The sequence below is a fragment of the Accipiter gentilis genome, chromosome 8, assembly GCF_929443795.1.
Source record: "Accipiter gentilis chromosome 8, bAccGen1.1, whole genome shotgun sequence".
Lineage (NCBI taxonomy): Eukaryota > Metazoa > Chordata > Aves > Accipitriformes > Accipitridae > Astur > Astur gentilis.
In genome coordinates, this window is record NC_064887.1 from 1,127,553 (window position 1) to 1,152,773 (window position 25,221).

Sequence of the window (25,221 nt, forward strand, 5' to 3'; positions counted from 1 at the left end):
CACTCCATGATGAATTACACCTCTCTAGGTAGCTTTGCTTCTGTCATTAACTCTGTTATTTTACTTACACCAACCTGGAGAGGATTGCGTTGCAGGGTTGGTATTACCTTCTCAGAGAAGAGTCCCAGGTCAATACTGATCCAATAAAGGACATGACGCAGCACACAATTATCTCCTGCCTTGCGTGTCCTGTCTACTCATGTGTAGATATTATTATAAGGAAATCCTAAAATCCAACCTGTTTTCACTTGGAAAGAATGTTTTTTTCATTAAGCCTTGTTAGTGAAAAAAACCTATTCAGGAAGAATATGTGAAACATAAAACCTGAATACGAAGAAATCCCCAGAGCCCGGGCAGCTGCAGTGGGTGTCATTGGTCTGCCTGGAGAAAGGAGAGGTGAAGTTATCACAGCTCTGCTCCGGAGCAGGAGCACCCACGCCTTTGCCTGTAGACATTTTTTTCTCGCTATGTTTAATGCGTTTGGTATTTAACAGTTAAGCGGGTAGAGAGGACCTCACCGCTGCATTGATTCTGCAGGCAGACTTCATCAAATGTCCCGAGGGTAGGAGGCAATGCAGAAGTTAGCGGGTTCACCGCACTGTGTTGTCCCAGTGGCCAGCCTGGCAGCAGAAGGGGGACTGCGGTACGGGGAGAGACAGCCGAGGCAGCCGGGACAGCCTCCTCGCCAGCACAAGGGCATCGCCTCCCATCCCTTGGCAGGCTGCTGATAGCGGGGTCTCCGTCCAGCGCCATGTCGGGAATCGCCCAACAGAGCGCAGGTCCAGGGGCTTTTCTGGTAGCGTTTGCCCTTCATCCCTATCCCACCTGCCTTTTGATTTAGTCTTCTAAAATACTACAGAGGCAAGGGCAGAAATGCAAACAGAGCAAGTTCCTACCAAGGAGGTCCGTGCACGTGGGAGCCCGTGTTCCCTTGCCCGGCCGCACGCCTTTCTCCTGGGGACGAAGTCCCGCGGGGCCACCGGGCAACCCTGGGTCCTTCTCCTGGGCTGGAAGCTCAAGCTCAGGCGGATATTTGCGTTCGGTGTGGCGATACTCCGATTTTCTCCTGGACAAAGGGGGTCAGGGCTGCTCTCCGCTCCCCGGGCGCCGCGGTATCTGCTGCCCGCAAGCCTGTCTCGCTCTTTCCTGCAATGTGCTGCAGCTGGCGTGAGCCCCGCATCGCCACGGTGCTGTATTCATTATCAAATTACAGCATTTGTGTGGATGTTGAGTATAACAGCCATCCGACACTCATTATTTTATCCTGAGTGTCTGTTACTGTAACAGTCTCCCGTTGTAAGCCCTCATTTTTTTGTCAGAGCTTATTGCGTCAGTGAAGAAACCTTTGTTTCATTTTAGCATTAAAAATAAAGACTAAAGTAACTGTTCTGAAACTGAAATAAATGCATTTAATTAGTATCATGGCTGTTTTAATTCGGTTATATATTTCTGGATGCTGAAATCCTTCAATACCATGCTGTGATATTGAAAATTTGGAAAGTAACACTCTGTGCTCAAGGACCCGATGTTTTCTCATTCTCTAGGCATGATCCTTTGCCTTGCCATGGTCTCAGAGCTTATGTTGCTTTTTATTCCTTCAATTTGTGTTTCAGTGTTGTGTGGCAAAAAAGCAGGGCGAAAAAAATTGCCATCTGGGTTGGCTTTCACTGTCAGAAGAAACAGCTGACTTATCTATTCCTATAAAATAAACATGATTGGCTCTCAAATTTTCAAAGGCCCCTCTCCTTTAAAAGTGCAAAATAATAAAAATGAAACCGTGCAGTGAAATGTTTCCTTACTTTTCTGCACTGGCAATTTCTTCTTCATCATTTCTGGAAGACAGTGTTCCTATATCATAAATCTTTAGAAATTAATAAATATCAAATGCAGCAGCCAGCTCCTTTTTAATATTTCAAATAGTATGATTAAGCTGGGAGTTACTCTCTGAAAATGAAACTAAGACTGTCAGAACAAATAATGTTGCGTGATATTGTTTCTGAGCCTTCAAAGAGAAAATATTCTGTGCTTCCATGAAATAATTAATTAATTACTAATAATTCTTAGCTTTACACTATGCTGTTTTGTTCATTTTAATATGAAAATATATCTGTGGAAAGGGGTGGGAATATTTTCCTATAAATAAAAGCAACAAATGAATTTATTGCAGTTGTGATACTAACAGTTTTTCTGTCCCTGGCATGGAAAAAAGCCGCTTCTTTGTGGCAGGAGGGAAATACACATTATGGTCATGGCTGGTGGTTATGATGAATGTTAGAGGCCAGGAAACCCCTGCAAAAGTGGGCTTTCGCCTGGCTTGGATGGATTGGCAGGTCCTGAGGACGAAACCCATGCAGATTAAAGTTCAAATAACGTCAGCTGTAGAGCACATCACGTTTAACATCTGGTAGAAGAGTAAATACTTTTACTATTAATTACTCATATTCTACTGATTTTCCATTTAAAATGTTTCAGATTTAGGGACTATCTATGTTTTATCTGGAGACAGATTTCCTAGAATAACTTAAAGCATCTCAAGGCAGACGAGTTTATAAAATCAAGAAACTGGAGATGTGTAATGAAGAAGATATATTCCACTTTCTCTCCCAGTCGTTTTGTCCTGCTTTCTCCCTCTGCCTTGTCTTTTGTTTCATCCGCAGGCTGGCAGGTATCTGGGAACTTTGTCATGGCCAGCTATAGAGCAGAAAATCTGACGTGTTCTCATGGTTAATAAACAACACGTCGATTCTCTGGAGCCGTGGAAGTGGCACAGGAGCAGAGCAGGGAGGTTAATTATGCTAATTACTCATGAAAATTCAGGTAGCACACATCCCCATTTATTTCAGGCAGTTTGCCAAATAAAAAGCTCATACTGTTATCTGCTCCTTTTGGAAAAGTCCACGGGTCAGCAAATATTTAAAGAATTATCTTGGTTTCTCCTTAAGTTTGCAGATCTCCATTTCTGAGCTGCTATTTGAGAAAGCAATGTAATGGACTGCTGAGAGTCGCAGAAAATAGAGGGTAGTAGGTTCGGAAGAATGTCTTTATTTAAAGGAGGTAATTATGAATAAATGTATTGATACGGGGCTAAATGAATTATTTGACTGCAAACACTGGGTAAAATGTCTCAGGCGTGGTTAGTCCGTTCAGGTTGGAAGGGGAGGAGATGCTACGACGTCGTTAGCTCCTTTGCTGTCGGTGCAAGAGGTTAGTCTGCTGTTTGCCCAAAGGTGCCTCGGAGCAGAGGCTGTGGGAGGGACGAGGCGACGCTGGAGACTGGGTCGTACCCCCGCGCTGTGCCCGTAAGAGCGAGGAGGGTTTTCCCGGAGGGATCCCCCCTGGGTAGCTCTCCCCTGCCCGAGCAGCGGCAGAGGGACCCGTCTTCTTTGGCATCTCCTGCCTGATGGTTGGAGGGAGACTGGCTTTGGAGATTCTCCATCCTCTACAGGGGAGACTCACTGCGTCTTTGAACCTGAAGGGAAAACTTGCTCTCAAAAAGGATTTGGTACCAACTACGGTTTATGGTGCTTAAAAAGCAGAATGCACGCAGAGCAAAGCTCAAAGGAAAAAGGCTCATTTGTGCATGTTAAGACCTCAGTGCATAATCAGGGCTCTTTCCGCCACTGACATGAAAAGAAAAAGAACAACGAGGACGTTGGGACTTGCTGGTTGTGGAGAAGGAAATCTGGTACCAGGGTGCGAGGAAGGAGAAAGGGTTTGGCAGACGCTGCAGGGGGTTCAGAGGGGATCAAAACAGAGTTTGTGGTGTTTGCAGGACCTGCATTAAACGCTGCGAAGTTCACGAATGTTTGCTGTCAACTGGTGGCTGCGTAGAGAGAAAGAAACTGAAATCTGTGTTTGATCCATTAGCACCACTTTTCTTTAATCCTGACTGGCCTGGTGCTGTTTCAGAAACGCAGCGCACAGGAATTCATGGTGGGTTTGGTATTTGCCACGAGCAGGAGGGGGCAGGCGGCTCGGCGCCTGGCGGGAGTTGGTGCTGGAAAGGTGCACGTTCAATATAAAGAAACCTCATCACATCTCAGCCGAGTGCTGCTGTCATTTTTTAAGCAGAAAGCATTTTTAGACGTAGATCTAAGGACTCTGACATACAAAGGAGATGCCAGGCAAAGCAAAGCTGGTTATTTGTTTTAGGTCTGTTTTGGCTGCTGTGAGACAGAGTTTTGGGGTTCTGATTTTAAACTGTTCTAAAACAACTGCTTGTCTCCCCTGTTTTACATAACTCCTGTTCATCAGACTTTCCAGAAAGCGCCTGTGCAGGTTTCTGTCCCGTTCACAACAGAACAGTCTCCCTCTGCAGGATAATTTAACATTTGCATGTTTCATAAATAGTGTTACTTCTTGGGGAAAAAAGAAAAGGTCTTCCTAAGATTAAGATTTTTAAACTCTATTAAGTCTTTCTTGTTATTAATATCCTATATGACTGGCTTCCCAGGTGCAATTCCTCTGTAATATTTAATGCTTGCTACACCTCGGAGATAATTTAGCTCCAGCAGCTGCAGCTGAGCGCTGGCCAAGTCTGCTCCCCCGGCGACCTCCCCATCCTTGTGTTCACTCTTCCAGGCCTGGCAGCGGGTAGCGCAGGTTAACTCCCTGAGAAAATGGTGAAATTGGGGCTGCAGCATCTTTACGCTCCGGATACACTGAGCTTGTACCGGCACACGCGCTGCTGGGGGCGGATCTCGAGCTTGGGGCACGGAGGCAGCCGGGGCTCGGTGTGCACCAGCCCCTTCACCGGCCATCGATGCATCAGCTCCCTGACGGTCTGAGACTGTTCTGTAAATAAAATCAGAAAAAAGCTGTGATGATAGCGAGCAGCTGCGCAGTTTTTTATGCAGAATTCCAAGCTTTGGGCTATAGTAGACGTGAGAAAACTCATTTTGATCACAAAAGTAAAAGGAACACCTATAATTGCACCTGAGTTATTTTTATGGTTTGGAGAAGTTTCCTTAGCGTAACAAACTCTTAAGATGTTATTCATAAGAATCTGTGGAGAACCCGGAGAAGACATTTATCAGATCATCAGTAAAAGGACTTTGCAAAAGTTCGTAGCAGGTTTCTGCTGTGATTTTCCGGTTCTGGAGCTTGGATGTATCATTTTATGTTCTGCGTTTCTAGGTATTTTTCTAGGCTGAACCCTGACCCTGGTGTTTTTCTCTCCCTGTGCTGCTTAGCTCAAAGCCAATCTCCCTTGAAGCAGAAAAATTTTAGCGACACTGTTTTTGCAAAGGTATTCCATGTTCTGAGGAAAGTGGCTGTAACTCAATGCCAAAACCAATTTCACTGGAAAAAAAGTTGCTGTAGTAAGCAATAACAACTCTCTTAAGTGCTTCACATCTGCTTTGGTGAACACTCACCCACTGCAGGGTGGTAGAAAGGGGATGCTGTCATCCCTTGTGGGTGTTACAGTCAGCTCCGCCAGCACCCAAAGCACCAGCTATATAAAACTGTAAAAATTCTCAAGTCAAATTCTTCTAGGTTTTCAGGCAAAAGAAAGGGATTCCAGGACTTTCTGTAAATGAGATGGAACTTTTAACCTGAACTGCAACAGGATTACTGGTTTTGGAGACACAGCCTACACAGAAATGAGTCATATTCTGGCCTGGAATATGTGTCTTACCATTTAGGGGACGTGTTCTATGGAGGAAGCGTCTCACAGTATGTCACTTGGTGTCTCTTCCCAGTCACAGATGTGTTTTGAATGACTCTGAAACTGGGCGGCCCAATAGCCCCGGGGGGCCTTTCCCGGCCCTTCGGCTCTCCCGCAGCTCCTCGCGCTCACCTCCCACAGTCCCACCTGGGGAGGGAGCGGAGCAGAGACGCACGGGGTGGGAGCACGAAATGGAGCCTCGTGGGGCTGAATGGGTGTACTTAAAGGGTTGTGTGGCTTGAGTTTGCCTACAGATTTGTAAGACAGTTTTTAACTTACCTATCCTTTTGGCTTTGCAGTCTGGGTCAAGTGAGTAGTTGCACAAGAAGTGAGGATAATGGTAGCTTTTGGTCCTACTTGAATAAAGATTTTTTTCATTTTAAGTACTGCCCAAGTACTATGCGGATGTAGCCCCAGAGAGTGTATTGAAGGCTGTTTGGAGATAGGCATACGTCAAAAGTTCCTGCGATATACGGAACGTCAGAAAGGTTTGCGCGCAATCCCGTGCGGTTTGTTTCAAGGGCAGTGAGGTGGGCGCTCCAGCCCTGGCTGCACTAGGAGGGCTCTTGTAGAAGGAGACCGTGTACAGTTTTAATTAAGCAACGGAGAAGAACTGTTTTTTACTAAGATTAATAGGTCTATGTTTTAATTATGGGGAAATAATAGACTAGAGAACTAGGAAAGTGGGAGGTATCAAAAAGAGAGGATTAAAAACTTTAAGGAAGCTGTGTGAGACTATATTTTTCTGTACTTACAAATTACAGAAGATCATCCCCATTAATAATGATCAGAAAAATAATAAAATACCTTGAGCCATATATGACAGCTAACATTAAAACCTATTTTTTATGCTTGTTGGGTAGAGAATTTCTGATTACAATCATCAGTTAAAAAATAAAAGGTTCTTTTTTCCAATCTTCTAAGTTTAAAAATAGAATAATTATCTTCTGACTTCAGCTATAGTTTAATCAATACATTTCCAACCAATGTAAAGGTAAAAAGAGCAAAAGTCACTTTTATTTAATGATTGTTATGCTTTCTTTAATTGTCCTGCAGTGTTATTATTAACTTCTAAAAATAATTGGTCCTATGCATAGATTTTAAAAATTACATTGGAGAAAAGGCTGCCATGATGCACAGGAAGTTTAAAAATAAACAAAATTTAAGGAAAGAGAATAAAGGGGGGAGAGAGGGAAGGCCACTAATATTTGCAGTTTCTACCAGTTGTCATCTTTTCAATAAACTATTTCCCATATATTTCTGTAAGACGTGTTCTGTTGTTGGACTTTATTAAACATAAGCATGCTTTGGCTTGAATTGTCCACCAGCGATGGGTGGTGACTGACCACGGCTCCCTCAGGAGACCCCTGGCAAGGGCAGCTCTGCACCTTCAATAATGCGATCCCATGGGGATTTGTGTGCGCTGGTCTAGAACTGTGCATTGATCCGGCGTCATTATTTGATGTATTTCCAGCACTTAAAACTAGGAGAAGTTGAGAGCTGGGCTCTTAGCTTGAGGCTCAGGCCTATCCTGAGGGAACTGTGGTGGAAGGCTGCCTGTTCTTCATGTGTTCACATGAAATCAAAACTCTGCTCAAACTCGCTTCTCAGCTTTGCCGAAAACTTGTGTTTAAGTTTCCTGAAATGTTTGCAAGACCTAACGGGCAAATCTTTCTGGATTGCAAACCCAAATTTTAGGTTCTTAGTAAAACTTAGCTTGGCAACTCCTTTTTTAGGGTTTGTAGCGTACTTTGCTGAGCTAGACTGCTGCAGTCTTAAGGAAACAGAGGTTCTGGCAGAGGGCTTTGGTCGTCCTGTGCACTCACACCCGGGGCGCAGAGCGTGGGCATCGCACCGCCCCGCGGAGCTGCACCCCGGGGTGGCCGGGGCAAGCGGCCCCGTTCAGCTGGGCTCCCGGTGGTTCTCGCTGGTCTGCTTTGCCAGGTCTTGCTGGTTTTCCCCCCGGCCCTCGCTCATGAGATGCCTGGGTTGTCATTGAGGGTGCCCCGATGCCCGCCGGCGCAGCGGGGTGGAGAGGGGTACGGACGGGGAGAGCGCGCACGTGCAGCGAGGCAGCTCGTCTTCTCGTCGGAGCGGAACCGTTGTGGGGTTTCAGTCAAAAGAGCCGTTATGTTTCTACATATGTTCATGTTTGTGCAATGAAAACAATATAGGGTTATTGCTTACTATCTGTAGCTTAAAAAATAACGTTAAAATACTGTTCTTAGTTAAAATGAAAAAGTGCATCCAGAGATCGAGTATGTGAGAAACGCAGTAGTAGGGAGAAATGCAGAGGTTGGGTACGAGGTCGGTTGTGGTATTGCAGTCTGAGTCCACGCGCACCAGTCAGATCCCACGGGCTTGCTTGGGGTTCGGCTTTTTGTTGTTCTTGGTGTTTATCCTTTGCAAGTGTTCATCCATACAAAATTGGTTGGTTAAGTCACACAAAACATATGTGGAAAGACTGCTCTTTCATAGAAAATTATGGGGGAAAACAAGACCCAGCCTTCATTTAAAGGGAAAAAAATCCTTATTTGTCCTTATTTCTGTTCCTCTACAATAACTACAGTGCAGAAGCATCGCCTCCAATGGCCCGTCAACACATGTGGGTGAATGTGTAGTCCAAGCTGCCTGCAGAATACTTTTGAGCAACAAATGCATTTTCAGAAATGAGAAGTGATTTGCAAACAGCAAGGGATTAAATTTGTTAGATTAGAAAACATTTCTGAGGTGAATCATTTGATTGCTTCTTCCATGGAGTAAATACGCACTTTATCTGTTGCATCTCATGCGCGTAATGGGAAAATACAGCATCTTGACTGCTATTTAATTTGAAGGCTATCCTGTGCAAAATATTTCAGCCAAATTCTGCAGCATTTTCAAATCAGTTCGCTTCCACAGTGTTAGGGAACTTGCATGGCTTTTGAGTAAATGTAGAGAAAAGACTGCTTTGGGCTATTGAAGGAGCCTGTCTGAGGTAAAATATTTAACCTATTTTCAAAGAACCTTATTTGGAATATCATTTTTAGTTTGAAGCCAATGTGCTTCCACAGTACAACATTCTTCTTCAGGGTCTGAACAAGATTGAAATGTTTTCTCCTAGTTACATTTTTGGAAATACCTTTTGTGACTTAATTTTTCATCAATCTTGAAAATCCTCCTCAACAACTAAACATGTTCCATTTTTAGTCCTTGGTTTTCATGTTTTATACGGCAATTGTAGACTGCATACTTTTTGCTAATTAGTGGGACATAGAAGAAAGTTGGGTTTTGCAGGTTTTCGTCTCTGTCCATGATAACCATGCACCTACAAATTAATTGAAAAAAAAATCTTATTTGTTTTAGAAAGTTGTTTTGAGAAAATAGCTTTGTACATCAAATAAAACAGCAAGAGGTCTCATGTTCGTTTCTGCACTGGTGTATCTTGCCTTTTCTCAGGAGGAAAGCCTTGATATCAAAAGGGCTGTGTTTATATGGGAACTTTTCGGCAGCCTTTGGGGCTTTCGGAGCAGGTGCCATGAGGAGGTTGTGAGGATGCTTTGGAGCTGCCGTGATGACATCCCTGAGCACTGCCATTCTCAGCATGCTTTTCATGTGCTTCGCTTCACATCTGATAAGAATTGCACTTTTGTCTTTCAATTAATAACCAAAAATTTCAATATTTTTTTTTTTTTTAAGCAAGGCTAATTTTCTTTCTTACAAGCTGCACAGACAGCAGGGAATTGGAGGCTGGTTTTGTGTGCTGGGAGAGGAGGAGGCTGGTTTTCTCTTCTGTGGGAAGAAGCCATAGTGCTAATGCTTTCTTGCATGTTTTTGGATGCATGCGTGTGTAAAAACGAGGGAGTTAAGGAAAATGATAAACAGTCACTGAAACTACGGGCTACCTTCGAAAATATTCATTTATGACTGACTCTATCCAGCTGCTGCAGAAATGCCAGTAGAAAAGAAATGCACTGTAGAAAAATGTCAGTGAATCTGAGGTTTCCCTGCTTCTCCCCAGTCTTCTGTTCATTAGAATCAATTTGAAAATGTTCATAAGACTTTGAAAGCGGCTCCTTGCCTTCTCCGAATGGGACCAGACCCCACAAAACTCTTCCTGCAGGGATTCGCAGATGTCAGCTGTGCTCTCCGTCCTCAAAGTGATGCTTCCCCATGACATCCCAATTCTCTGCTATATAAACTGTGACTTTTTTATCCCGTATCGTATGCAGCTTCTTGCAGAATTCTTTCAGATGTCATGTTGAGACCATTAATTAAATGAATGGTTATATTCATGATCCATTTCCGAAGAATTTCAGCCTGATGCTTCTAGTTTCTTATTCCTGAAGGGAATGTCATTTTTCCCCTTAAACAATACCACCATATGCTTCAGCTATGAAATCACCATTTTCTCCCACCTGACAGTTTCCATAGTTGTGCTATTTTAATGTTTTATCAAAGAGATGAGATCTATTGCATTCTCTTCTTCTGTTGGATTTCGTTCATGTAAAAAAAATGCTTTATCAAATAAAAATGTCTCATTAGTCTGTTGCACTTTGTATTACCTTCCTTCAACTTCTAAAGTTGTTTTAAAGCCTTAAATTCTATTGTGGGCATGGTGGTTAGCCTAAAATTTGCCTGATTCACTCTCCACTTTTCCTTAAATGTAGATAATACATTTATGATTTCCCAGTCACATAGCATCACTTTCAGTTTGTTTAAAAAAAACCCACATGCTCCTGGATTTGCAGTTTCATGCTCTCAAATGTGACTCCATTAAGGTTCTTCTCTGCCCTTGACTCCATTAGCTGCTCTGCCTTTTCCCACATGCTGGATGTCACCTTCTTTGTGGAAAACTGGAGTATAATGCTCATTTAGTTTTTGAGCCATAGTTAAATATCCTTAACCTCAGTCCAGACAGGGTCTGTCTTTTTCATCAGCTCATAGAAATAAAGCTCTTTCTGCACGCTCTCTCTGTTCTTTCATCCCTTCACGTCTCAGCCACCGAGAGGGACTCTCCTTGCTGGCAGTTCCTCCTGGACAGCCTTCTCCCAGCCCTGTTTTCCCATGCTCTCTACCCAGACTATCACCATTTTTCTTTTGCTCAGGTCTCATCTGTCTCCAGTCCTCCTCTTTTTATGACAAATATTTCTGGGTCTATAGCAAGGTGGTACCTGGAGTATCTCCAGTGTTTGTATTCTTGTTGTATACTCATACTTCACAGAGTCCTCTGCTCTGCTGTTTACTGGTTTTCTTCCCATTATTATGTTTTCTTTCCTCACCTGCTGCTCTTTCATGAGTTTTCCTGGGTGCTGTCGTGGTTTAACCCCAGCTGGCAACTAAGCAGCACGCAGCCCCTCGCTTGCTTACTCCCCACCCCGCCGCAGTGGGATGGGCAAGAGAATTGGGGGGAAAAAAAAGTAAAACTTGTGGGTTGACATAAGAACAGTTTAATAGGACGGAAAGGAAGAAAATAATAATAATAATAACATCAATAAAATGACAATAATAATAAAAGAATTGGAATATACAGACCAAGCGATGCACAATGCAATTGCTCACCACTCGCCAACCGATGCCCAGTTAGTTCCTGAGCAGAGATTCAACTGGCCAGGCCAGCTCCCCCCACTTTATATACTGGACATGACGTCACACGGTATGGAATACCCGTTTGGCCAGTTTGGGTCAGCTGCCCTGGCTGTGTCGCCTCCCAACTTCTTGTGCCCCTCCAGCCTTTTTGCTGGCGGGGCAGGAGAAGCTGAAAAATCCTTGACTTAGTCTAAACACTACTTAGCAACCACTGAAAACATCAGTGTGTTATCAGCATTTTTCTCATACTGAATCCGAAACATAACACTATACCAGCTACTTAGGAAGACGATTGACTCTATCCCAGCTGAAACCAGGGCAGCTGCTCACAAAACTCATTGCTGTGGCTGAAGTTCAGGAGGGCATCCCAAGGCTGTCGTGCCTAGCAATTGCTTTCACTGTCAACCACCGCTAAGTAGAATATAGGCTGCATCATCCAAGCATCAGTTGGACACACAGTTAAAATGCCCGTGGGATTGAGAAGTGGTCTTTAGCGTCCTTTCTGTCTCCTGCTTTCCCACCTGTCACCAGTGTCACTCCGCTCTTTCCAGGCGGCAGAGAAGTTTGATGGCTACTCCAAAACCATCAGTCGCATTGAAAAGTAGAGCATCTCCTGGGACCGTTTCTATCCTACCAGCCTGCGTGCCGCTGAGTGGCCGCTCCTTCAGCTCCCGCAGCGAGCGGGGTTCCTCAGCGCCGGTGCAGCTTTGCGTCCTGCGGCATCAGCCCGCTCCCCCCGGCCACCACTCTGCACATCCAAGGTTCGGGAACACTGCACGGCTCGCCTCTGCGGGGATCCACCCCCACAAACATCTGCTTTCCTTCTTATTTACTTTGCTGTGCTAAGAAGTCCTGTCAAAATTATTCACTGGCTTCTCACCGCTTTTTCCACAAAGTTTTAGTAATTGCGCTCGATGCCATGCTGTTCTTAGGGCTTGTCAGTGACATTTAATAGTATCCTTCGCAGTGCGGTTCTCCCCATCCCAGTGTGCAAGTGAGCAACTTAAGATGGAATGCTATTTTAGAGAGAAATTACAAATGTTGCCTAATACGCGATGCAAAATATTGACAACAGCAGCATATTGCAGTGCCTAATTACCTTAGTAGAAGGTTATGCTTCTCTTACGCCTGGGTGGCTTTTTTTTTGGTTGCATATCTACAGAAAAGATTTTCAATTAACATTGACCTTTAATACTGCTACTGCTTTTTGATTCTACAGATGGTGAAATGGACTACAAATTAGATTTTGCAGTATACCTTGTTCTTTATATTTCTCAACAGATTAGTTTCAGTTTGCAATACCTACACCGGCGCCTTCAGCTCGCAATTCCCTCGCAATCTACAGTGCCATGTTCAAACCCCCAAGATGTTGTGTAGAAATGCTGTCAAACTCTTCTGATATACATGTTTTCATTCTGCAGCTGTACTTTGTACTCATTTTAAAAAAATACAAAGTCTTTATGGAGGAATATTTTTGAACTGAAATTTAGAAGGAAAGGAATCTGTCTGGGGTGCGTTCGCTTCGGATTGTAGGGGTGTTGTTTTTCACCAAGTTACAATTAAAGTAGCTATTGCACCCCAAAGAACACTATTTTTTGTTATTGCTCTGATAATAACTGAAAAGAAGCTAAACTATGGCATAATAAACAAATCACATTCATTTGAGTCACTACCATACCAAAGATATTTTAAAAAATAGTTAGTGGAACTATGCTATATTTCATTGTTGTCAGCAGGGAAATCCGTGCTAATTGAGTGTATGTTTGCTTTAAACATACGTTGAATGTCTTGAGTATAAGATTAGCAATGACAAATATAATAACCTTTTGAAAAGCAAAAATATTGTTTTGGATACTAAGTTGTCATTAGAGATTTTGGTGAAAAAAGTCCCTTGGTTCCTTAAGTAAGCAGGCAGAAGTTTAATGTCTTAGGAAAAGGGTGGTACTTTTGCACAGGCGCACATGCCGACTCCTGATCCTTACGAGCTGAAACTGGAGCAGAAAGGGCTGCTCCGATGAAGTCAGAGTCCAGTCCAGAAATAGCTGAGACTTTCTACTTACTGCTCCACTGACCGCTCACAGCAGGAAAATCGGACAGGAAGAACATAGCGGAAAAATGTATCTATGTTTGTTGTGTGTTTGTAAGATAGGCTTTTGGTTTTATGATGATTTGTGAATTAACAAATGACTCATGTTTTGAGGTTCAACTCCAATATATTATAGCTGTATTCAGTCTAAAAATCAATAGCAAGTTAATGGTATGTAAAAGCTCCTACATTTTTGTACTTACGGTTTTACCTTTTTTCCCAGGTGTTACTTGGAAGATGGAGCTTCAAAAGGTGCCTGGCTGAATCGGTCGAGTATTATTTTTGCTGGAAGCGATAAGTGGTCAGTAGATCCTCGAGTTTCAATCGCAACAGCAAATAGAAGAGAATATAGCCTGCAGATACAGGACGTAGACGTGACAGATGACGGTCCATACACTTGTTCTGTGCAAACTCAACACACTCCTAGAACGATGCAGGTGCACTTAACTGTACAAGGTATGTGTTTAAACCAATTGCAAGTTGTTATTGGAGATGTACTAGAAAAGCCTGTGTTTGTAGATGGGAAACATCAGCTAAGCACGTTTTAAGGCTTTTTTTTCTTTCTTTTTTCATGGATGTATGTAGCCATAGTCTCTATGCCATTGGCTCCGGGCCCCTGCAAATAGATAATTAGCCCAGAAGGGTCTCCAACTTGCCAAAATCAGCTTTAAATCCTCACTCCTACTCTTCTGGCAATTGAACAAGATGTAAAAATATAAGAGGAAAATAGTCCAGTTCCCGGCAATGGTACTGTGCAGTTATCTATCAGTTTGGTACAGGTCTCCTGCATGGCTCAGAATTTGGTTGTTTTGCATGGTAATTCAGCCTAGTCACCATGTAAAAGTGAATACTCAGGTGCTGAGTTCACAGAAGGTTACCAAATATTGCCAGAAACATCCTCGTTTCCTTTGTGATGCCAAGATGTGTTCAGAAATAGCCAGTGCCGCTACTGCAGCAGGCCATGGAAGGGTCACTGGGGATCAGGACCCAACTGTCCTTGGGGACGGAACAAGGCCACCAGACACGCTTTGATGATCATGCAATAAAAGAATCACAGAAAAGACGCCTGATGGATGCAGTGAGATAGATGCCAGAGCACAATCTCTCAGACACAGTTTGCAGGTGGCACGGCCATCGGCTGCCCCCACACCCCAACAGCCCGGCTCCAAATTTCCTACAGGACTATTTTGATGAGAGTTTCAAAGGAGGAAAATGAATTGATTTGTGGGCTCCTTCTGAGGCAGTTCCTCGAGGGCAGCCTGGGAGAAAGCACAAAACTGCTTCACCCCACGGTGCTCCTGCGTCGGCGGGCAGGGCGGCGGGTCACTCCTCGGAAAGCTCGTCCCTTTCCCAGCACGGCTCGGCTGCAGGGAAGGATTCACCGGAGCACTTCATACCCCATCAGCAGCCCCGCAGCCCCGAAGGTCCTCTTGCTGTTCCCATGGCGCTCATACCTGCCCGCATGGATGTGTCCTACACACATGAAGCTTTTAAAAGATGCAGTATTTGAGCACCGCAACTGTCTTCTCTGGTGTGTGCCATCACAAGCATTATTATAAAAACAAGAATTAACTCATCAGCTTAAAAAAAGCAAAGCTAGAATGCATAAACCAGTTTTTCAAACACAGAAATAGAAATTCTCTTAGATTCAGAAATTTAATATAAATTCATTAAAACCAAAATAAACAAGTGAAGACAAAGTAAGCTGATTCTGCATTAAAATCTATAGGTTTTGTTTCTTCCAGAGCAGTTTTCTCACAGAAATAACTAAGATCCCAATATTGTTTCTAAGAACAGTCCATTTATTTCTGTGAGACAGTTTTTGTTATAAGTACTGCAGAACAACAGTGCCAGTTTTACATGCGTGGAGGTAATATTTATTGTATTGTTCCAGGGTGAACAATTCTTAGTTTTGATTGTCTTTGTAATAGTTAATGCCCTCATGCAAGGGGCTAAAAAAAAAGTTGGAAATTAATTGCATGTATAAAACATATAAACAGGAGCTTAAAATTAATTAGGCTAACTACAAGCGTATAGAGAAATAATAACTCAATAGTTAAAAATATGCATAATTATTAAGCGATTGCAGTTATATCTTCAGAAATGCAAAGTATAACCTAAGGCTTTAACTTATTAGTCTTTGGTGTAATCATCATTAACATTTTCTTTTGCATTTTTATGAGTAATAAAGCAATGAATATAAAACAGAAGAATTCAAATGGCAATCTCTATTAATCCATATGGCACACCAAAATCCCTTACAAATAACGTGTATGAAATGCTTCTCAAACTAATTATTCTCAACCACTGAACCTTTAGACCCCAATGGTTTGCAAGAATGTTAGGCTGTTGCTTTGTAAGAGCTAAGCGTATTTGTTGTATAAAGAACGTTATTTTATTAGTACAGCCAAAAAGCCATCACTTAGTCATTTTTATAACCTTCCTCAGAGGCGGCTGTTGCGTGAAGACCCATAAATGTCCTCTTTACTTGCGGGGGTTGTTCAGGGATTGCAGAAGTATTTGTACACTGTCGGACTGGGAAGCTGGAATGAAGAAGCTGTGACAGTATCAATTATTATTCCAGTTGTGAGGTGGGGGGGTGGTAGAGTGTTACACCAATATTATTTCAGTTATATTCTATGTAGGAAGTAGGGACTAGCTCCATGAAGCATAGCCGGAAGTGAGCCATTTTCAAGATGAAGTTAAAAAAAATCACTCTTCCTGTATTTTTTCCTGTGTAGTTCTCTTAGCACTTAGCAAGAAGGGCAAGCTGCTGAGCTCCCTGCTTGTAGAGGGAGGTCCTGCATCCACTGAGCAGCTCTGGAGTATGCCCCGTCCCATCTCAGTGATTGTGGCCATTTCCTACCATTCCAGCTCATATCTTTATGTACATGCTCCTGCAGATACTAATAATTATCAGCCGTGCAATGGTTGCTCAGTGGATCAGATGTGAGTCACACCAATCGCTCATCCCGCACGGGTGGGATCCCCCCTTGAATCAACACTGGGGTTTGCACGGTAATTTAGAGTGACCTGCATCACCCTTCCTACTGTCGTTACCTGTCCAGTGGACCCGAATGGGACTTGTGCGTGTAAGCACTTTTAATCGGGTCGCTTCATCCTTACTCTGCTAATAAAGCCATCGCTTCACCTTCCCTGTGCTGAGACTCGGGAGGTAAGGATGCAAGATTCATGCGTCCTTTGAGATGGAGATTGACCTGTCTGAGAGTAACCGAGACTTTAAAGGCAACATCAAACAGCTAATTGGTGCTATAAGCTTATATATCCTTTCCTGCTGAATAGGGTTCATAGGGATGATATAATAACATTTTATGGAAGCAGTTTTATGTCTCCTTTCAATATTGTTCATGGCTTTGTATTTCAAGATTAGAAACAACTTCTGCTATTGGGGAGAAATAAATGAAGGGAAAAGCGGGTCTTTTGCCAAAGTAAAATCGTTCAGTCAAAGGGCTGGGTTTCCTTTTACATTGTGAATAAATGATCAGCAGCAGACCTAGAGCAGCACATGAAATAATAGGAGGAAAAGAAAATTTAAAAGCAAAGTCTTAGCCCTTTAAAATTCCTCTGCCCGACAGGCTCTATTCTGTCGAGTAATGTTGAAAGAAGACGTTCTCCTGCTGAAAACAGCAGAGCTGGAAGAGCCAGGGGTGTGTGCATTGTGTCACAAATTAAATGAATAAAGACTTACATCTGATCATAAGCTCCCAAATAGGTTCAAACTCCAGACTGCAAAATTATTTGCTGTGAAACTCCACTTGAAAAGCTGTGTAAATCCAACTCTCTCGCTTTACTTCTTTTTTCCTGTGTGTGTGAGGTCTTTCTACACACACAGATCCAGTAGCTGTCATTTTGAATGTCCTCTTCTCTGCTATTTGGGCTGGCAATTTCTGAACATATTCATGTAGGTGTTTCAGAGAATAAATACATCTTAATGGGTTAAAGATGCCTTAATTTCCATGAGTAAAACATGGAAAGGAAACACGATCAGTAGATAACCAAGGCTGAAGGGAAGCAGCAGCCTCTCCATCACTGTCCCATGCTCAGATACAGGGAGCAGTGAGACCTACTGGGGTTTGGCCACAGTCCATCAGGAATCTCTGGCAGAGCTTGAAGCTGAGTTTCAGTCTCCCAAATCCCGGCTCAACACCTTAACAGGACCGCCAGGTTGAGTCTAGATCACTGTTACTTATTACATAGTCACACCTTTTTGTACCAAGAAAATTAATCAAGATAGTTGTTAAAAAAGAAAAAAGCCTTATGTCTCTTTGGCCCACATTTACATCAGTGAAATAAAAATCACTTGAAAGAGAGGAAGATAATCCAGTTAACTTTATTTCAGTGACCTTATTAAAAAGAAGTGAGAATTATGGTGTAATTAATTAAAGTTTAGAAGGTAGGAGTTTGTAATCAACTCAGTCTACCTCAGTGCCAGATGCTTGATCTGCAAAGTCATGAAGTGCAGATGATTTAAACATCAGATGTTTGCCACAGTAAAGTAAAAAAATGAAATACCTCTTACCACACACTGTTGCTCATAATTTTTCTAGCAAAAGGTTGCAATTTCTGCCATTTCTAATATGACATTTATTCTACCACAGTTTAAATTGCATCCTCCAAGCTGTGTTTCCCTTTCAATTTGCAAAAATATTAAGACATGTTTACCAATGTCCTTGAGAATTAATTTTGCCACGGGGCAGAGCGACAGGTCACAGCCCGAAGTCTGCGGCTCTCTCCGTGTGTCAGGACGCAGTAATGATGTTACCGCACCGTGGGGGGAAAGGGCAGGTCGGGCTGCTTGTTTGTGACTGCAGGGAGACAGAGGCCAGAACAGGGTCTTCAAAGGGACCTCGGCCACCAGGAGAGGGCTACCGGGATGATTAGGAGAATAAAGAACACGTCTGAAGGAGATTGCTTTGTTTAACCTAGCAAAATGAGGGCTCGGAGGGAATTTTGTTATGCTTTATTAATACTGTTGGTGTGGGTCCAAGGAAGGGAGAGCAAACATACCGGCTAAGGGAGAGCACATTTACAAGACCAGCCAAATACAACTTGGCCGTGCGTGAACTTTAATGTGAGGTGAGGGGAAGGTGCTGGTCCCATCGCGTCCTGGATGGGCTGTCGAGGGAGGGTGGCCCGGGTTCGGGGCAGCGGTTCTCACGGGGGCTGGTGGGGCAGGGGTGACCGTGATGCTGCTGAGCGAGGTTTGTGACTGCGGTCTTCCTAACGACGGGATTAAGGATCCGGCAGCTCCGTTTGTCTCCTTAAACATGAACAAGGAGCCTGGCGACGCTCCTGGCGCCAGCAGTGCTGGGACCTGCTCGCACAGTCTGGGTCGAGGCGGGTTTTTTCAAGGCTGTATTTTGGTCTGTCACAGATGCACGGCTCAAATAGGTCCACGGTTTAGGCTCTGAGGCGTAGATAAAACGTCTGATTCCCTTTGTCACCCCCTGTCTCCAATTCCCCACCATCTCCGCTGCACTTGCCGACCCCCACTGCACCCTCTGCCTTCCCCGTCCCGCAGGGACCTGGCTCCTGCTTCCAGCAGTGCTTTCCATCAGTGCCAAAACGCTGATGCTGGGGAGCTGGTGACGCGACAACTTCCTTACATTAGCTACGTGGCATCATCGTAATGTTTATTTTCATCTAGCCCGTGCCAGGCACGTCTGGGGCTCCTCCTGGGACAGACCTGGTGCGTGTGAGACACGGCACTGGCTCCTGTCCTGCCCTCTCTGCGTCCTCTCATTTCTGTACGTACTCTGGACTTGACACGGTGTGCACGTAAATAATTCAGTTATTTATGTAAATGTGATTTATAGATTCAGTCAGAAACTGCAACCTATATTTTTTATTTAAACATGGGTAATATTTCCAAAGTAATACTCAAGGCCCTTTTTCTGTTTAATAAACCGCCTTAATGTCCCCTAAATATTAATGTATTGATTTAGTCTTTGCAATGTTTGCAAAGTCTAATTTGTTTCCTCAATCAGGCCAAGAGGGACTTGCATTTGGAGCTAACGAGATAAATGTTACCCAAATTTATTTAAAGTGGGACAAAATAAATATGCAGAAGACTTCTAAAATCATATAACAACCACTTTCCAGCTAAAACTGACAATCCATTACTCTTTTAAATTGTTAGCACTCGAGTAGTATGTCAGTTTTCGTTATAAAATTAACTCGCTAGTGCCAGCCACTGTTATCATCTTGTTCCTGCTCAGCACAAGAAGAAAAAGACTTAGAAAAATTGTTCCGGAGCTGGAGGTGGCTGAGTGAGATTTGCCCAACGATAGAGGCCCCTCAGTCGAACGAACGACCCGCTCCAGCAAACAGCATACTTGGACTTGCCGTTACCGAGGGCTGCATCCGCAATCATTAATGCGTCATTAATGACCGATCAGAATGTTTTCTCCAGGATTTGTATTTTTCATCCATTCATTAAATTCCTCCCACATTTGTACCTCTCGCGGCATTCAAAAGAGCTGCAGGGGATCTCTCCCTCTAAAATATGTATGAATGGCTTTTCCCCTCCTTTAACGCACTTAAATCATGGAAAATGTTTGCATTAGCAGGTGATCTCATTTACAAGGATGTAAATTAGGAAAAGTTTATCTGAAGTAGAACAGGGCTGTACTAATCTGAAACTCATAATTCTGCAGTGTTCGAGGTGCTTTACAGTCATGACTGCAACTGAATGTCCATTACCAGCCTGAAATTTTCATCTTATGAAATCTGCAGGCAAAGGATAATCTACACAAAATAATCATTTGCTCTCTGGCCCGAAGTATATTAGTTCTGTTACATTTGAATTAAGTTGAATGAGATGTTTTGTGACCTGTGAGAGTCTTGCAAAAGGTGTGTTCAGCAGAGTCCAAAGTGGCTTTCAGCAACTTCTTGCATTATACGGCAATGCCAGAAGCAGAAGCAAGGAGGAAAAAATAAGGGGCAAAGCAAAAAAACCCAACAACTTAGGTTAAAGAACATAATAATCTAATGCAACGGGCAAAAATGTAGATTATTAAATTCTGAGCTTTGCATTTGTTAGGTTAGTTAGGTTCTTCATCCCCCTCCTCTACCAAGCTGGAGAGGTGCATAAGCTTCCTGCTGGGCACAGCATCTTCGACTTGCTAAATCATTGGTCTGGTAAGCTCCCACCTTACAAACAGGAGAGCTCCCTCAGTGAAACAAAAAGCCTGTTGGAAATGTTGTGTGAAACCCAAGTTGTAAAAAGGATTATGAAACTTTTAGAAAGAAAAAAATTTAAAAATTATTTTGGAAAGCAAACCAATTCAAAATGAGAATTTATCGAAGAGTGAGCTGGTGGCTGCGTCTGCTCTGCACAGTGGGTCTTTTCTGGGTTTTACTGCCATTAAAGCAGATACAGGTCAAATCTATTACACTGCATTAGAATGATCTAAAGTGGATGATATGAATAAAAACTCTTGGGGCAGCTTTTTCTTTTTTAAAATTTTATTCCTTTTTAATTAAAGTGCAGATAACCTCCGTAGTCTTTCACATCACAACGAAAAGGCTTCTGTTAAGGAATTTAAAGTCAGGAGTGTTTGACTTGAAAATGTCAAAATAATTTCATGGTTAGTACCACTTGGTGAGGATTGTGGGTCGCCTTACCAAGCGTTTCTAGAGCTCTGACAGTTTACCCCCTGCCTGAGCCTTAGCACTGCGCTGGCCCCGAGCAGGGAGAAGGTGCTGACTCCACGACGTCGAGGGTCTGGCTGTGTTTGGGGAGCTATGGGAGTCCAGTAGCAAAAACTCACTCATAGCAGAATGTGATGTGCGATTGCGCCGTATAACGCAAGAAATTATCAAGGCTGCCAAACCTACTCCTTTTTAAAGATTTTCTATTTATCAAATATGACTTTTTTTAAGATTTCATATCTACTGAATATGCTGCTCCCACCAAACTCAATAGCAAATATCCTGATAATTTCACTCAAGAAAGAGTCAACACTCATTGCAAGACTTGCTTGGAAGACTAAAACTGTTTTTTCCATTGTACTACCTCAGAAGTACAATTGTCACCTGAAAAGACAGTGTGGCCATGCAGAGATCTTAATTACAATTACTTTATCCAAATGCAATTTTATTTGAACCGATCCTCCAAAATGTTATTTTGTAACTGTAGTGAACTGCAGGAGTATTATTTTAAAGACCTAAAATTTGGCTTATAGCATTTTTAAGGGTTTGGCTACATAAAAGTACGTGTTCTTCTGACTGCGTCTTCGCCATCCTGTTCACTCAATTAAAGGCAATTGGGCTGGCCTGGAAAAACTGAGATAGTAATTATTTTGTTATTCATTGCCATCATTTCCACATTTCAAATGTTTTTGGAACTCAGTACCCTGAGTAAGCAGTATATTTTATTGAGCTTTCTGCTGCCTGTCACTGTGATCACTGTGATTACTGTGATTTATCTGATTTTTTTTTTTTCATTGGATTTCCTGTTATTTCCACTTCTGTAGTGTTAGACTGTCAGTTGTCAGGAGAAAAAAAGGTGTCCCATGTTTCAAAGTTTAATTTTTGCTTGGAGTGATGTTAACAAAGGCAGTCACTTGGAATGTGATGGAGACCAATCTCTGCAACTCTTACTCAGAGTGTCATCTTTTTCATCACCGAGATTTAAAAGAGGATGTCGAAAATATCGTACCTGTTGCAGAGTAGATCTAGAACATGGTGGTTTTATCTTGCAAAAAGGGTTTTAATCTAAATATTTAGTGAAGTCTTGTGAAGGAGGTGCAAAACCACTGTTCATCCTCAAATGAATGCCCAACATATTTGAAAATCCTTATCTTCTGTTTCGCTACGATTGAGGAGAAAACACTATGAAAGTATTTTAGGGTCAAAACTTTGGCACAGTAAGATGTTTAGTAAATTCTTCCTCGCGAGATTCTAATTAAGGCAATTCAAACATGCTCTATCAGGAATTCTATTCATTGTAATCAATGACAAAATAGATCCGTGTATGAAAACCACTGCTATAAAAATGGAATGGCAAGAAACTGGGGAATAAAACAAAAGGACACATCAAACGTTCTTAAGTGGCACGGCTGTGTCCCTTCATCGCATGACTGAAAGCAGCATGTCTGCTGTGTCTCTGCGTGAAAGACTGAGGTCAGCATCTTGCTTTTAGCCTGATTAAAACTAATAACATCTGACATACTAAATATCCTAGTTGAAATACTATAATCTCATAAAAACCTTTTGTCAAGTCCAGTTAATGTTTAAAAAGTGAGACAAATGGAAACTGCGCTGAATTTATAGGTTTCCCCAAGAGTGAAACTTGCCCTGCAGCATCCCTTGTCTGCTGGTGCCGCTGAAGATGTGGCACCATAACTATGTCTGTATGTCCTTTTAGACTCGATCACTTATTTAAAGTAATAAATACCTTATTCAAGGCTCCAGAGCGCCAGTGATAAACAATTTTACCATATATACAATTAAATGGCACCTCTATAGCATTACCATTTGTTCTGTGGGAATTTTGATGCTTGACTAGCCATCCGTCCACCTCCGCATCGTTAGCAAAAAGCCGTCAGCCCTTCCCCCTCAGGTGCAGGAGCTGGGCGGTGTGCCCCACGCTCACCGTCCTGTTGCTCACTCAGCTGCGACTTATTTTCACTTCGCTTTGGTGTTGGGTGCTGACACTGAATGTGGGAATATCTCTGCTTACTTGCAAGGGATGGTGGAGATCCATGGACATTTGTGGAATTACTGGTCTCATCTCTGGCATGGGAAAGGTGACTATAGAGGCGAATGGAAGGGAAAGCGTTTGAAATATTTATTGATGCTAAGTTCCTTTTTTAAAGAGGTAATGCAATGATGAGATTACACGGGGATCCAAGCTGTCGACCAGCAAGTGCCATGCAAGCTCCTTGACAAAGCTGCAGAGGAAACCTGTCTTGGGCAAGCCGCTGTCCTTGCTGCTGCTTGCTCGTCTGGGAATATTTGTTTTCTGCAGTTATTTACAGGGGAAAAGGAGCAATGCTTTGAACATAACATCTAGTAATTAAAAATCACTTTTTAGGGAAACTGTTTTAGACATTAGAATAATTTCTCAAGGAAAAAAAGGGAGACATACCTTCCATGAACTCCTTAAAACTAGAGAGAAGAGCGTCATGGGAACTTCAGGACAGAACCAGTTCTGTGTGTTTTGTTGTGTGACATGGCCTTGCTTGGTTAACAGCAAAGACTTTGAGAATTACACATTCCTTTGCTACAATAATGAAATTCCAAATTACTTTTAAACTGCTTCTCTGGCTATATTGCAGGTTATGTAACTGTAATTATAAACACTGGAAATATTGCTCCAAGTATCGGTATGTGCAGTTATATGAATATAATAAAAATAACTCTATAACACTTCACCTTTTGAAATTATTAAAAAATAAGTGCAAGTTTTCACAAACACATTATTTTATTGAAATGGGAGGTGGAATTAGAGTGATGTCCTGCAAACCAGGAGTGAGCTAGCCTAACTTCTATTCTGGTTTTGCTTCTGCATCTTTGTCCAGTTCCCGTGACCTGGTTTCCTGGAGGTGTGGGGATCATATTCACCTGCCTGCAAAGGATAATGCCAGCCAGCCTAAATTCACTGATGCCCACAAAATGCTTTAAACATGCTCAAGCTGGAAATGCTTTATGTTACCACAACATGATGCATTCTGAGAACAAACAGAAAAAGGAGATAGAGTTCATTATAAATCACAGTGACACGATACTTTCCAAGAAAATTTGCAATAACCAAGATGCAATCCTTAGACATTTTGTTGCTCAAAAGTTTTAACAACTTGGGAAATAGCTTCTGCACATTGACAGTGGCTGTTGCTGTGTACCAGCTCTGTGCTGGCAGGCACGGCGGCACTGAAGCAGGAGGATGGAGCTGCGCTCGTGCCTTCCTCCCCTGCATCTCCCATCCCCTCTTGCCTTCCACCTCCAGTTTTGCTTCCCATTTTTTATTGCAGCCCTAGAGAGGTGGGTTGGTAATGGGGTAAAAATAAAGAAGCTGGCAGTAATTTCTTCTACGGAGACACTGCTAGAACAATGCAATGTGACAGCTGTAATATCCAAATTTTTTGCTACTTCATCATCAAAGAGAGGGCGGTTTGCTACCAGCTGTAGGTTCCTGTTCTCCCAGCTCATGGTGCTCCTTGCTGGACATTGTGACCTTTCTGAATTGCTTGCAATTCATTCTAAATTTAGCCTCTTGCACTGTAGTATTCATACAAGGAATAGTTAATTTATATTATCTATAGAATAAAAGCAATGCATTGAAAATAAGTAAATAATGATTGTCCTGTTATAACTGTATTCTTTTTAAACTTAAATTAAATTTTTGTAACTATTGCTAAATAGAGAAAAGTATTACCTTCCATTTTGCAAGTGGGGACCCTGGCAGACTTGAGAGGATAAAGTCAGACTTATTTTACGGTCCGAAATTGCCCTTCTGATGTTCAGCAATACAAAAATCCATCCAGTAGGCATTAGTGGAGAGAAATAAAACTGGTGGATGGTCTCACCCACATTTATTTTTAAGTAAAATGTCCATGATCATATAGCAGATAACTGGCAGGAATAGAAGAGACTTTAGAGTTCTTGTCTGTTTATACTGGCTATCAATAATGTATATGCTAGGGTACGCAAGCACATACACATGGACGTGTATATGAAAGTTCCTTGTATATATTCATATTATGGGTCAAACTGTGGCATAATTCAATATGAATATGCTGGATGTGGAGGCTGAATGTGGAGAGATAGTTCGTAGTTTGCCTTTTCTTACAGGTGACAGCATTCTGTAATTGCAAAGAAGCACTGTTAGCAGTATAGATCTGTAAATGAACAACTATTTCTAGCTGTTAGGAAA

General features: G+C 42.6%; 1 protein-coding gene across 1 annotated transcript in view; it reads left to right on the forward strand.

Annotated features, from left to right (window-relative positions):
* NEGR1 (neuronal growth regulator 1) overlaps positions 1-25,221 on the forward strand; it is a 291,602-nt gene that overhangs the window by 124,405 nt on the left and 141,976 nt on the right. Inside the window, exon 2 of the mRNA XM_049808203.1 lies at positions 13,546-13,778. Within this exon, the coding sequence (XP_049664160.1) occupies positions 13,546-13,778 (233 nt within the window). The remainder of the gene's footprint in view (positions 1-13,545; positions 13,779-25,221) is intronic.